Source organism: Centruroides vittatus, unplaced genomic scaffold (genome assembly GCF_030686945.1).
Source record: "Centruroides vittatus isolate TY-2023 unplaced genomic scaffold, ASM3068694v2 scaffold_3038, whole genome shotgun sequence".
Taxonomy (NCBI): Eukaryota; Metazoa; Arthropoda; class Arachnida; order Scorpiones; family Buthidae; genus Centruroides; species Centruroides vittatus.
Genome location: NW_027122698.1, coordinates 209,645 through 225,354, shown reverse-complemented (window position 1 = coordinate 225,354; position 15,710 = coordinate 209,645). Strand labels below are relative to the sequence as shown.

The following is a 15,710-nucleotide window of genomic DNA, read 5'->3' as shown; positions in this document are numbered from 1 at the left end:
CAAAACTGGATTTCTGCAGCGTGGTAGTGAATTGTGCAGTCAGATTAATCTCATCAATTGCACCAGGCTGATGGATGGATGCGAGTATGGTGTCAACAACATCAGAACCAACCTAGCAGGATGGTTCTGATGTTGTTCTGTTCAAAGTGGTGATGTGGAAAGTCTTCTTGTGGAACTCATTCCTAACATGTTGATCACAAACTTTTGTGGCCTTCGTGGGCCACTGCCAATAGATGTGGCTCAAAGAACACTTGTCAACCTACAAAGTCTCCAGATTTGTCCAATCAAGTCTCTCTGGTATGCCATAGAAACATCTCAGATCTACAAAGCCCATAACCAACATAATATGTGTTATATCATTGTCTATTTGTAAAAATTTTTTCCCACCCATCCAATGGAGATATTATTATTAACAAAATTGTAGACAAATTGCCCAAAAGGGACCACCATTTATTTTGCATTCCAGACTATACACATTCACGGCGACAGACCTTCCTTTATAGGCTACATGCCGCCAGAAGTTAAAAAGTCCTTTAAAAAAACAAACGTCCAACTAAAAAGGAACCAGTGACAAACAGACATCTTACGTTTCATCCATCCTATGAGGAGTTTCAGCTTTATATCTACTGGAACAGGTGCTGGAAAAATGCAATTTTTAAGCTGCCCCTGGCAACAGTCTGCATTTTTCCAGCACCTATTCCAGTAGATATAAACCTGAAACTCCTCATAGGATAGATGAAACGTAAGATGTCTGTTTGTCACTGGTTCCTTTTTAGTTGGACGTTTGTTTTTTTAAAGGACTTTTTAACTTCTGGCGGCATGTAGCCTATAAAGGAAGGTCTGTCGCCGTGAATGTGTATAGTCTGGAACGCAAAATAAATGGTGGTCCCTTTTGGGCAGATTTGTCTACAATTTTGTTATTCATTGTCTATTGTTAGAGACAATAAGGTCCAGAATGCATGGATGAATATTTATTGCATAAAAGTCAGAGGACTGGGTTGATTGCATTTATTCAGAGATGGATTTGGCACTGAAATAATTCAGTGTTAAAACAGCCACACAGTGCTTAGACACATTAGTTTAATAGCATCTGATCAATAAACTGTTTTAACACTTTTTGCAAATTGTTGAAATAGATACATTTGGTATGCAAATTGATTGCAGCCTCAAACGCTTTCAAAATAAATGTATTGGAGAATCCATTTTTTTCAATAAAATGAATATAGTTTTGCTTCCTCAAATTTTAGAACAGATAAGATAAACTTATGTAAAGTAATGCACTGGTGTTACAAAAGGCATTCTCAAAGATAACATCGTATGCCAAAATTTTCTACTACCTTTAAGAATTATCTAATTTAAAGATGTACAATCATAGGTTTGAGTAGTAAATAAGGTTTGAGGTTGATATTTTAACATAAAAAAACCTTTAATATGGAATATGACCTCCTAGTAATCAAGACATACTACCTCTTGGTGCAAGGAGGACCTAATTCATAATTTCGAAAAGGATTGTGGGTGAGGTTGACAACTTGCAACTCGCCTTCCCGGGTAGTCCCAAGTATTCTTTGCTAGGTTTGAGTCTGGAGACCTGGCCAGCCAGTACATCCTACAAATACCTTCACTTTTGGGACTTGAGTTATTGACAAATTCTTACAGAGATCGAGCATTATGAACCATTATAATGAAGCAAGGACCGACAGCTCCCTGAGAAAGTCTGACATATGGCAGTAAGACACCGTAAACCATTCAATGTTCCTCTCTCAAACACATGGAGGAGTGTGTGAATGTTTATCGTAATGCCGTTCCATGCCAATAAATGGCCACCTCCTAAGATGTCTCGTTCTCTAATGTTGGAAGGGAGATACTGTCATTTCATCTGGAGAAAACAGGGAACTCAGTGAGAATAAGACTGTAAAGAGAATATGACCCTGATCGTCTTGACTCAACGAATGATACCGTCTTCCATGAGAGAAGATAAGATGTATACAAACCACAGGTTTCTGACATAAAGGCATACATCATATAGCTCACAGTGTGTGGTTTGCCTTGACCTGGCCAAGAGCTCTAAAGACTGTTCTTGGTGGTATACATTCTGGTGTGATGCCTTGTGATTAAAGCTAAATATTAATATTGGCCTTCTCTTGACATTGTAGAATGGATATTCAATGCCCCTGCAACACTCTATTGCATCGTACACTATTGTAGAAATAAAAACCTTTTTTCATTCTCTGAGAATGACAAATGCCCATCATGTTGTAAGCCAGGTTTATATAGACATACTGTATATGCAAAATAAGTTGAATATTTTTATATTTTATTGTTGTTTTGATAAAATATCTAAAATTATAGCTCAAACTTTAAACTAGAGATATTCCAACTCCTAATGAACCAACTTTTGCCAAACTTCAATTCATTTGACGAATCGACTCTTCACAACTAGTACTTGAACCTTTTAACCAATCACATTCCATTTTAGTATGATGCAAACAATATTTTGTTTCAGTTTGTATTCATTTCTTTCATTCATAGTCATTTTTTATGACAGTGTAAACCAAGTTTTAATTTTGGATCCCAGCGTATTTAACAATTAAATTTTTATAAAAAGAAAAAAAAGGACTAAAAGTAACCATATAACAGAAGTCTGCATTGGATTCACAAGTTCATAGAAAGAGCTTTTATAGAATTAAACTGGAAGAGGAGAGAGAGACTTGTTAAATCTTCGACATTTAAGTTTCTTCTGTATATTAACAGAAGATATTTCAACATTATACTTTAATTGAAGATTTAACAAGTCTCTCTTATTCAAATTGGTAAAATAAACTCATTTTCAGAATCCTGTTTGCATAAATTAATGCAACATATCATTTGCCATAAGAATTGAGAAAGTTATAACACGATTTTAACCCCAATGCCACGCTAAAGAAATAACGAGACCACCTCTCAAGTTTTGTTTTGTTTTAATACTCTTGCTCGATTCCTTAACTTACCCCAATTCTGGATCCAGAGCCAACGACGTGGGATTTTCCAGTCCGGTGGAGACGACCGTGTGCCTGTAACGTCCATCCAGGTGACCGACGAATATTCTTCCCTGAGGTTTGTTTCCAGAGAGATTGATATCCATCCAATATAAAGTCCTATTTAAAAAAAAAAAACTATCTTATTGTATTTGTATAGTATTATTACTATACATTGGCTTCTGCAATCTATGGGTTGCACGTTGTCGTTGCCATATATTTTGAGAACTGCAGGAAAATGTAAAGCAGATTTCTCTGACTAAAACATTGTAATTTTATTTGTTCCAATAATTTTACATTTAAAAATAAAATTTTAATAATGACAAACACAGACCAAACAGAAGATAAAACTTGTCATTTTAAAAAGGAAAATTCCATTATGAATTAACAGCAATCAAATCTTATCAAATTGTTTGGTTGTCGGCATTATTGTCATATACAATGAGATGATGAGCAAAACAATTTTCTAATACAAATCTGTTTGAAATATTACGATATATGACAAAAAGATTTTTCGTACACTAATTAATACTAAAACAATTAAAAATGACGTGTTTACCTTCCCACCCAGTCCACGGCAATTGCCGTCGGTTTGGTAATTCCCTTCAGTTCCAGATTCTGGGCATAACCGGTTCCCTGGTGTTTCGTGTCGGGAAGGAAAGAACGTTTTATCGTTTTGTCGAACGAATCTGCCCAGTAGACAATGTCTGCAACGGATGGGTTCGATTTATTAAAATATTTAACATGACGGAATAAGATAAAAACTTTAAAAAACCTAACTACCTCTCACTGGATCAAAGTCGAAGGCCTGAATCCTGGTCTGGTTGTTGATGACGGAAGACTGAATCTGCAGGCGGGGATCCAACGAACGAATTTCGGGACCGACGGCATACAATACGAGTAAGTTGGAATCTGGCAGAAGGACATTAAAATAAAGTTGTAGTTAATAAAAGTCTATCCCTGCATCTCAAAGAATGAAAATGTAATCATACATGCTTCCATTCTATGTTCAAATATAAAGTATTTGATGATGACATAATAAAATCTATTTTAATGAAGATTTGTAGTTATTTGTTATTCTTGCCTTAATTACATTAGCTTAATGACAACTTACTGTAGACATTATAACTAGTACCATTAATTATTATAAAGTACTGAATGCCTGTTATGAATATTAAACTCTGACTAAAATTTGATTTGCAGATAGTGAATTACTGTTTACTTATTATCATTTATTCACTTACCATTAAAGATTAACTTTTTAAAGATCCCGTCGGCAATCCCCGAGTAACGAACTTTCGACATTACGCAAACCGATCGCTCTTAAAATCCGAACAAATGCACACTGTGTATTTTGTTAATCTGGCAACACTGCCCAGGAATAATGGCATGCATGCGTGTATTTTTATTCAATTTCCGAGAACATAAAAATGGGTTCTAAGTTTATAAATTTGACATAGTCCTAGGGCCGCAATTTTGCATTCTCAAAATTGTCTATCTGTATTTATAAAAAAACAATTGCAATGCGGACTCAAATATAGTTTGCATCTGCTAAATTTGACAGAGGTAATGTGAATCCAAACAGAATTCTTTGTATGTTTTGCACCTTGTTCATTATAAATTTACAAACAAATTTTGTATTCACTTTAATTAGAAATCCTCTTTACAAATAATTTCTAACATTTAAACTCATTTCATGCATTGTTATAAATTCATTACTGTTCTGTAGAAAGACTTAATTTTTATTTGCTGTTAATGAGTGATAAAACGTATAGCTATAATTCCGGATTTTATTATTTGTACTTGTACGTAACTACACTTTTTATTATTGTGGATCACTCTTTCACTTTTCTGAAAGGCAGAAGAGCAAAGATCAAGCTTGAAATGGAAATCAATGTACTTATACACTGATATTTAATCACTTATTAACAACAAATAATGGATTTATTTAGTAAGAACTGATCATCATCTGCAGATATTGATATTTTTTATGCCTATCATTATCAATTTATGCTACTTTCGTGTGTCAAAAAAGCTAAAAAGCTATATTTTTTGTTGGCTATCAGTTATTGAAAATTTTTATATATAATGCAATGTTTGACAATTAACATTTATTTATCATTATTGAACATTGACAAAGGCTCAACATTCTGTAATGACGTGAGCTTGCAGACTGAGTAGAAAAAAAATTGCAAATTCAAGCAAAACTGAATGTATCAGTACAAAGAAGACTATCGAGATCAAATGTATATGGTTGTAATTATTGTTGAAGTAGATCTAACAAATTCTATATTATAATCAAATTTTTCTATTTATATTTTTTGTACATGTATAGTATACACATGCCTATTCTAACTATATTAGTACAGTGTGAAAATGAGGTAGTGTCTTTAACAATTTGACATACTATGATCCAATTTGATAACAATTATTTGTCATAATTAGTACTGATGAGCACCAGTATCAGTGTGAAAATAGCATTCTCTTATTCCATTAATCTTTCTTATTGAAATAATTTGAATAAGAATAAATAAATAGATCTACCTGCTGTGGCGGCACAGTGTCTTCCATATTGTTGGAAACCCTCGTGGCAAGAACATGTATATCCGCCTTTGGTGTTTGTACATATCTGCGAACAGTTATTTCCAAAATTGGCACATTCGTCCACATCTGAAAATTGCAAGATAAAAAAATTATTATACATATATACATAAAAATCTTTTGTGTCTTAATATAACACCTACTTACCATCACATAATTTAGTATCCTTGCTATTTACTTTGTATCCTTTATCACAGATACAAATATATCCGTTATCTTTTAGAGACGTGCAATTATGTTGACATCCGCCTTTAGTAACGGTATCGCATTTTCCGACATCTAAAATAATTTAAGCTCTTTTAAATATGTGTCCTCAAAGCAAATTAATTAAAATTTATAAAGATTTACTTACTGCATCCCACTTCGTCCGAAAGATCTCTGCAATCGTCTTCGTGATCGCAGACTTTCGTCAGTTCTATACATTTTCCATTGGCGCACTTAAATTGTCCTTTCTTGCAAGAGGGAGGAGGTCTGTAGCACATGGAATGGTCGTTTTCGTCACTTCCGTCTCCACAGTCGTTGCGACCGTTGCAGGTTTGCCATTTTGGAATGCATCGACGATTTTTGCACTGGAATTTACGAGATGTGTCGCAGGAGAAATTGGCTAAAATAAAATTAATAATATATTAAAACTATAAGAATAAGGTAATTACAATAATTACGAAAATAAACTTACAGCAGACACTATCTTGTTCGTCAGAATTGTCTCCGCAGTCGTCATCTCCGTCACAAACAAAATCGTGAAGTAAACAGATCTACGAAAAATTAATATCTTAGCAAGTTCTGCTTTAAATATAAAATTAAATATATTTACATACGTAAAAGCAAAAATTCTTACCGTGTTATTGCACTGAAACATATTTTCTTGGCAATATCGGCCGTTTGGAAAACGTGTTGGACAATGGAGCTCATCCGAAGTATCTTTACAATCTTTGTTCCCATCACATCTCAATTTTGCATTAATACAATGCCCACTTAAGCATTTAAATTGGTCTGGCTGTAAAAGCATTATTTGTAAGTGTCTAAATTATTTAATGTCTAAAAAACTTTAAGGTTTTAATCGAGTCAGACAGTCTCTTACTTTACAAGTAAAATCTTTGCAATTTTGTTCGTCGCTTCCGTCTTCGCAGTCGTCGTCGTGATCGCATCGCCACTTCATTGGTATACATTTCTTATTTTTACACTGAAACTCGCTTTCAGAACATTCACGATAGAGATTGGCTGAAATAAATAAATTTATAAGCAATAAGTATACAAAATTATGTCATACAAAGCTACATTAAAGGTTTTTAATATAAACATAGTGCTAAATTTTATAGCTTTGCAATGCATCGACAAATGACTTTGAGGTTAATATAACTGTTTCATCATCTTGTTTTTAATTAAATATTTATGGAAGAAAATTTCTGATTAATGGTAGTTAGTAGTAATAATTGATTGACTGTTGTTACAATAAGCAAAATTACGTAAATAGATATTATGGCTTCACAACATATGTAATATAATAACACCATTGATAATATACTGATTTATTTAAAATTTTGAATTAAATTTAATAATTTAGTAAAAAGTGACTCAGAGCAAGACTCGAACCTACAACTTCTCTTGCTATGAAGACAAATTATTGACTACACTAAATGAATCTCCAACTGATCTTCCTTCCAGACCAATTAAATTAAAAGATATAAGCATACGGGCCACCCATCAAAATATAATGCAAAATAATATGGCCAAAATGCATTTAAAATATAAGTACAGTAGAATCCCAATTATCCAAGATAACATGGATCAACAGAATCTCAGATAATATGGAATATTTAATAAATTATTAAATAAATTGCATTTAGATGTATTACCACATATGACTAATTTTAAAATAGAATAAATTTGTAACTCACTAATTGAATGTAATGACTTTAAACGTATTTTATATATATAATCGAGACGAGTTGATAATAATAATATAATAATAATAATCAGTGCAGAGCCCAAACGGTTAGGAATTGAAAGTTCAAATTTGGTACACAGTTAGGGTACGTCACGAGAACGCACACTAAGAAGGGATTTTTCGAAATTCCTCCTCATGGGGGAGAGGGACAGGATTAAGGCTTAACTCCTCACAATGGAAGTGTCAAGTAACAATGGAAGTGTCGAGTAACAATGGAATTGTTAAGAGAAAGCGACATGCAAGACACAGATGCAGTTTTTTGTCGTTTTTGCGGGAAATCGAACATATTTTTAGACCAATCTAAAAGTACTGTAATTAGTCTGGAAACAGGGAGGACCCAATTCTTGCATTCTGTGGAAATGGGTAAGGTTGACTGTAACGTAATAATCTTCATTTTTGCTAAAACGGTTATGAGTTGAAAGTTGAAATTTGGCACACAGTTAGGGTACCAGATTTAAGTACCAAAGTGTTAAGTAACAATGGAAGTGTCAACAATGGAAGTGTTAAGTAACAATGGAGAACAAGAGAAAGCGACATGCAAGATTTACGGGCTCTGGAAAAAAAGAAATAAGAAAAGGAGTAATATGTTAGAACATATTCGATTTTCAAATTTAAACGGATTAGTTCGGTTTTTCTCGACCTTTCTTCTTTAGAACATTCGATGAAAATCAAACGATATAATCAGAACACGTCATGAAAATCGAACAATATTAGAACATTTGATTTTCAAATTCTGCCTTTCTTTCGAAATACTTAGTTTGTTGATGAAATTACTTTTTTTCTTTTGTGACTATAACTTAATAATCTTAATTATCGCTATCGTTACTTTCGCCCGAGCAACGCCAGGCCTACACCTGCTAGTTGTATATAATTTAAATTTTATTTATTAAAACAAATGTAAACCTACAAATGCAATTGAAGTTTCTTTAACCATTTTTTTTTAAATTCATATTTGAGAAATCGCCAGAGTGAATTTTTTTTAAAACTTCTAGAACCTTTTACAAGTACTATGCTACATTCTATTGTTATTCTTGACTCTTACATACAAGCTAGCTTGGATAATACAGATCCACAGTTGAGTGGGTCTCGATGGAAACTCTACTATATATTATTAATTCCTTTTGGTAAAAAATGAGCTTGTGACTAACTGACTCTTTATTTTATAATTTATTCCTTGGTATAAGGATGATGAATGGACTGAACTACATTTATCTTTATATATATTTTAAATTCCTTATGCTTTCTAATGAAAATAATAAAAATACATGTTTCATGTACTTCAAAAATTCAAATATAAACTTTTAATTCTTAAATTAAAACTTAAGAATTAAATTTTTTATTTCTTTCTTCTCTATGGGCAGAACAAGTGGCTTTTAACATGGCTATTAAGGATTTGATAAGGCCTTAAATAGAGAAACTGCATAATGAGATAGACCAGACTATCTATTAAAAAAATCCTGAAGTTCTGCTTTACTCATCGTCTGGTTTCCTAAATACAAAATTATCATCTCGTCACAATTATAGTAACGTATTTCTTTAGCTACCAAATAAATGTTTTCCAAATATTTTTTTTAATTATCTATTACATAATTAAACTCTATTTACTCTACACTAATAATCAAACTCGAACCATGAAATAAAATATTCATCGTCTTCAATTTAATAAAATCGTTATTTACTGAAAATATACATACTGCAACTTTCTTTTTCTTCGTCAGAGTTATCCCCACAGTCATCTTCAAAATCACACCGCCACCTTAAAGGAATGCAGCGGTTATTTTTACAGCGGAAATCTCCGGATTCGTGGCATTTTGGACAGTGCTCTGGAGTCGTTTCGTCTGAGTTATCACGACAATCGTCTTTGCCGTCACAGAATAACCAAGAGGGTATGCATCGATAGTTACCGACTGTCGGACATTTCTTCCATCCCGTAGTACAATTTCTGTTTCCTGTTAGAAATTTAAGTAAAATGTTAAATACACAAAGTTGAACTTATAATTTAAATACTTTTAGACAAATATACTGTTTTATGTATTGATAAAATAATAAAAATGCAAAATAACTTACTACATCTGTGTGCAGGTTCATCTGAATTATCACCACAGTCATCATCAAAATCACAGAACCAAAGTTTGGGGATACATTTACCATTTTGGCACTTGAATTGTGTTTCTGGATCACATTTTTGTTTATCTTGAAAAAATCAACATAAAATTACATGTAATTTCTATCATCATCATTATGTAATCAAAGAATTATTTAGAATACTTACGGCACAATTCTGGATCCTCGTCGGATCCGTCGGCACAGTCGTTATCACCGTCGCAATGCCATGTATTGGGTACACATCTTCCAGAACGTTTGCATTTAAAGCTATTTTCACCACAATGTAAATCTGATATTACAAAAGTATACATTTTAGGAAATTAATTTAAATTGCCTTTCATTTTATTTCTCTCTTATGATAAATTAATTTTAAAATATCAACAAATCATTTCATGTAACAACTGTATATATCTACTTAATATTTACATAAATTAATCAATTCTCTATGAGCAATTTATTGAGTTATTTAATAGTGAATATATTGTCTGGCAAAATTACTTAAAGTGGCTTTGTTAAAAGTTAGTTCAGAAACTTGTGTTTAAGTTAACAGTTATAACACCAATGCAGGAAACTTGGAAGCACTAAACACAAAATTTAAGAAGGCTGCCATGAATAGCAAACTTAAAGTATTTGTAAAATGTATTAGAAAGATAAACACAGATGTTAATAACAACATCATAGTTATTTGATACATTAAAAAAGTTTCCTAGTAATAAAACAAGCTTGGAAAATATTTTATAATTAGTTACCACAATATTTTTCATCAGAATCGCAGTCATTCTTTCCATCGCAGACTCGGACACGAGAAATGCAAGTTTTGTTGTCGGCACATTGGAACTGTCCCACTTTGCAAGTAAATGGTGCTAAACAAAAAACAAAAGTTCCCATACAAATTCTATTTAATTTTTTCAAGACTATTAGTATGTGTAAAAATTAATTACGGCAATCCATTTCATCCGAGCCATCCTGACAATCCTTATTTCCGTCACATTTCCAAAACATAGGTATGCACCGGTCGTCGCCACTACAACGATGCTGACGTTTGGTGCAATTGGCTATACAAGTGCGATTATCCGAAAGAAGAACAAAATTGTTTGGACAACTGCAACTATAGGTTTTTCCACCGGGTGAAATTAGACATAAATGACTACAACCTCCATTATTATTCTTGCATGGGTTATCATCTAGAAGAAATGAAAATAATTAATTAGAAACTCTATATATTTTATTAATTTTCCAATGTTATTAATGAAACTTTCAGTACTTAGTTACTCATTATTAGATTCAATAGTTATAATATAGTTATAATGCATTAGTTTGTGTTAATGAGATATTATGTAGTTATTCATGTAATTCATTTCGGTTATCATTATAAAATGTCATATAATCTACTATATTAAAACTCCAGAATTAAATAATCCATATCCTTTAAAACTAATTACATTTTTCATCTTCTAAAACATGCTGTTGTACTGGAAGAATCACACTTTTCTTACTGCTTTTTGGGGAAAAAATATTCTTCACAGTATAAGACATATTCAACTTATAGGACAAATCCTAACTTCAGATTAATTTTAGGCACAAAAAAGTGCATCTTATAAAACAAAAAATATGATAATTAGCTAACTGATATGGACTAAACATCTAGGACAGGAGTGGCAAACCTGTGGCACGTAAGGAGAAATCATCTGGCATGTAATGTATCATACGATTTCTGTCTTTTTCAATCATCCTTTCGGTTTATCACCTGATTATCCTTTTCTTCAATCAGCTTTTTTACAGTTATTCTAATTAAAGTGTATTCATTTAATTTCTTTAAATATCGTTATTCGAAGTCTGAAACTTTGGCATGCATTAACATCTTTAAAGCTAAGTATGCTTACAATATGGCACACGAACACAAACAGGTTCGCCATCCCTGATCTAAGATCAAAACGGATTTTACTTATTCTTTAGTTTAGTTGTTTAGTAAATAAAAAACTTAATTAAATTTCCAACAAATTTCATCAAACTAAACTGACTTATTTGTATCTGCTGTCAAAACAGACATCAGGAATGCATTTTTTTCCAGAAGTATCACTTATTTAATATTTTATAGTAATGTTATTTAAGGAAATTATTTATTGTACATTATTTAAGAATTATGAATGTCTGAAATTCCAGTTTATCAGTCTGGTATTATTTCCAACTTAAGTTATATTATGTACAGTACAATTGAGTTCAATGTTATTTTTTATTTGTTATTTAAGAAGAATTAAATATATATTCTATTCAAAATATAAAAGTAATACGGTTTGATTTATGTTATTAATGCAGAGTTATTTATAAAATACAGAAGAATGTTACTCTGCTATACCATTAATGAACATTAAGTTTTAGTTACATTTATTTGTATTACTACTCACATGGTAACTGTCTAAGACGATGATAAATATGGATATCATAAGGACGATGGGAAGTATTTCGCAAAACCTCTAGATTATCTCCTTTATATTTATGAGCTCTAAAAATTCCTTTTAGATTCCAATCTGTCCAATATATCCAATCATCAAAGAGTGTCATTGCAAAAACGTGTGGAACAGATGTGCCGGATAAGATGATGTGTCGGTTTTTACCATCAAAATCTGAATATCTGTTGATAAAAACTACATTGTTAAACAGGATTAAAATAATAATAATAATTATTTATATTATGCTTTAAATTTCTAAATTAATTTTATATAAGATTTTGAATTTATTTATTGAAAAAAAAAATTATTGCAGTAAAAATTCTTACTCAATGTGATCAAGATGTGCATCAGCCCAGAATATTTTATCACTGAAGTAATCAACAGTTAGAGCATTTGGCCATACAAGTTTATTTTCATACAACACTATTCTTGAGAAGTTTCTTCCATCCAAACCAACTCTTGCTATGAAAGCATGATGACCCCAGTCGGTAAAAAATAAATATCTAAAGCAAAAGTAAAATTTATTAATAATAAAAATGATATATCAAATAAATAAACAACATTCAGTTCCACAAAACAGCTAGATAAAATTGTATGTAAAAAGTTAAACAATAGCATTGAAAAACAGCAAAAAAGAATTATATATAAAAATTTGGTAATTTTTTTGGTTGTGTTGAAGTAATACAATTCAACTGTCACAGGTTTGATTATCATATATTCAAGATACGTAACAGTGTTCGCTTATCTATTCTGAATGTCAAATTCTATGCAGCTGAGTAAATTTGTCATATCTACAGATTATTTTCAAATATTAAGCTGTCAGATGACACAACCAACAGAGTGCTGTGCTTAATTTCTATAATATTATTGAGACTTTAATTTTGCATTAATTTAAAAATTTTCCACACAAATCATAATTTAGATTCAAAATAATACTAAAGATTTAAAAATAATCAACATAATTAGGATAAAACCATTAGTAGTTGACATAACAATTTCAGAAATTTTCAATTTATACTCTTTTATATGAAGAGGTTGATCAATAATTTAATTCAATCATTAATAATGGTTATACAAGGTTCCACAGACTATCTATATATCCTTTTAAAATGAAGGAAAGCGAGTTTCATCAAAACTCCTAAAAATTTTGATAATTAAATCAAATACACTTTATCAAATGGTAATATTTTCAACTTCTTGTACTTCAATTTTTTAAATAAAACATATTTTTTAATTCAGATTAAACTCAAAATTACAAATTTGTTTCAAACATTTTTTCTGAAAATGCCTCCTTTGATGACTATAAAATGAAAATGTAATGAACTCTCTTGGCAAAACCTTATTGCATGCTGTTTCATCATGCTATTTTTCAGTTGGCTGAATATTCAGTACCAACAAATGTAAACATTATGCTTGTGATTCCATTTTCATTTCAACTGTTTTCATTTTCAGTTATCTCTATCAGTTATATAGTAATCAAGGATGTCACAGTGATATATTTAGTGATGTCCTATTTGAATGAAGAAGCATAAGATACACTGATAATTTTGGATGAGTGTCAAAGAACATCTGAAAATCTAATATTTAACTTTTTTAGATATGTAACTAATTGTATTTTACTTAAGAATTATTCATATTTTTTTTATTAATGTAATCCACAGACAGAATTATTTTAAAATATACTTCTACTTACCCAATACCAGGATGTATGGCAATAGCTCTTGGATCAGATATGCCTTTATTAATCAGAACTCTTCTATTTCTACCATTTAGTTCAGCTACATGCAAATGTTTACTACTGCGATCTAACCAATACAATTTTCTGGAATAAAAAGCAAACAAACATCACAATATGCAATTTTAATCATTTATACAATATGAACTAGATAATAGCCAAAATTCTGATAAGATTTCTAGCTAAAAGAATTTTCCTACATCTTTTGGCAATGTTATGGGATTATGGGATCAAGTGTCTGAGAAGACATCAAGAATTGTTTTAAAAAACAGGCTGAAAATTAAGTTGTTTGTTGAAGAGCTCATATACAACACTCCAGAATAGCAGCTGCCAACCTTTATGACCTCACAGACCACTAAGCTCACAATTTTGAATCTTGAAGACCCTCATGAATTTTTTAAAATGATACAAACAGCTACAGAATAATGATCATAAAAATTCCATTTTAATTTATTAATAAGAAATTCACTTGTTTAATTATAACAAATTGGTGTGAGGTTTGTTGCTGCTTGTTTAAATAAGTTTATGAATTTGTAGTTCTTTTCCACGAAAGACGACAATCACACTCACAACATTATTGCCGATTATTTACAGATTTATTGACATTATAATTTATTGATAACAGTCATGTTGTGTTTGGTTTTAGATTCGAATAAGAAACCCCCAATAAGTGAGAAAAAGCAACCAAGCATTTTGCATTTCTTTTGTAATACTTCTCATTACTTTGAGATGATCAATATCCAAATTTCTTCACATATCACCAAAATTTTCTCATGGACCATACTGGTTGGTGACCACTGCTCCAGAAGACGCATCAAAAGAAAAGTTTAAAACTTGGTTGGCAATTGATAAGTAAATTCCTGTGCCTGCTATGATGACAGCATCAGAAATATCCCAAACTGTTGCAGAAGGCGGCTCTAGAAAGTTACCTGATGAAACTGAAGAAATTCACATCAAAATAATCTAGATCCACCAACAAACACTCAGATGAAGTATGTTATGTATTTTGTTGTTATGTACCATACAGATGTGTTGAGTTTTCAATACAGTATGAATGAGTGTTGTATTAATGAAATATGCCAAAAACATAGCTGGCAAATAATGCTGAATGAGCTACTCAATTAATTATGATTATAATTAATAAACATTTAAGTTAATCACTAAATTTATTTTAAAACAGTTTCGATTGTTTTAATATGATTTTTTAAATTATCTGATTCAGTAAAATTTTCTTTATAAGTTATTGATGTGTTTGATATATTTTGCTAACTATTACAGATAAAGAAAATTTCACCAAAAGACAAAAATTTTTTACATTTAATTAATAAACAAGAAATATTTCACAATAATTAATAATTTTTAAATCCAAGTTTTCAACATTTGATAATGATAAATGTTGTGTATAAAGAGGTTCATACTTATAATTAAATTACTACTGTTAATTACAAAGATAAATAAAGATTTTTGATAATTATTACATTTAACAAAATAATCTTTACCCATTATTTATTAAAAAATAAAATAAACAATAAATTGTTTTACTCATAATATATATATTTACCTTCCTATCCAATCAATAGCCATTCCTTCTAGACCATTTGCATCCTGCCAAATAACACTTTCTTCACCAGTTCCATTAATAAATATTCTACTGATTGTTTTATTGCTAACATCACAGTAATAAAGTCTATCTTCCCTAATGTCAAAATCCATTGCAACAACATTTCTGAGCTCCATTTTAATTAAGTTATAATGTACGCCACTAATACTCATGTTTCGAAGATAATAACGATTACTAAAAATAAGCCATGGTTCTTCATCTGAAATTTTTTAAACATTAATCATAATTTAGTTTA

At 30.9% G+C, this 15,710-nt stretch overlaps 1 protein-coding gene across 5 annotated transcripts in view; it reads right to left on the bottom strand.

Moving 5' to 3' along the window:
* mgl (megalin) overlaps positions 1-15,710 on the bottom strand; it is a 148,760-nt gene that overhangs the window by 3,008 nt on the left and 130,042 nt on the right. For all 5 annotated transcript variants that reach the window (XM_067285791.1, XM_067285792.1, XM_067285793.1 and 2 more), the window contains 18 exons: positions 15,416-15,674; positions 13,813-13,941; positions 12,446-12,622; positions 12,075-12,301; positions 10,611-10,853; positions 10,419-10,532; positions 9,836-9,958; positions 9,631-9,756; positions 9,258-9,512; positions 6,697-6,836; positions 6,454-6,612; positions 6,292-6,370; positions 5,968-6,219; positions 5,763-5,894; positions 5,559-5,684; positions 3,798-3,926; positions 3,574-3,721; positions 2,988-3,134 (listed from right to left, as the gene is read on the bottom strand). In XM_067285791.1, the coding sequence (XP_067141892.1) occupies positions 2,988-3,134; positions 3,574-3,721; positions 3,798-3,926; positions 5,559-5,684; positions 5,763-5,894; positions 5,968-6,219; positions 6,292-6,370; positions 6,454-6,612; positions 6,697-6,836; positions 9,258-9,512; positions 9,631-9,756; positions 9,836-9,958; positions 10,419-10,532; positions 10,611-10,853; positions 12,075-12,301; positions 12,446-12,622; positions 13,813-13,941; positions 15,416-15,674 (2,965 nt within the window). The remainder of the gene's footprint in view (positions 1-2,987; positions 3,135-3,573; positions 3,722-3,797; positions 3,927-5,558; positions 5,685-5,762; positions 5,895-5,967; positions 6,220-6,291; positions 6,371-6,453; positions 6,613-6,696; positions 6,837-9,257; positions 9,513-9,630; positions 9,757-9,835; positions 9,959-10,418; positions 10,533-10,610; positions 10,854-12,074; positions 12,302-12,445; positions 12,623-13,812; positions 13,942-15,415; positions 15,675-15,710) is intronic.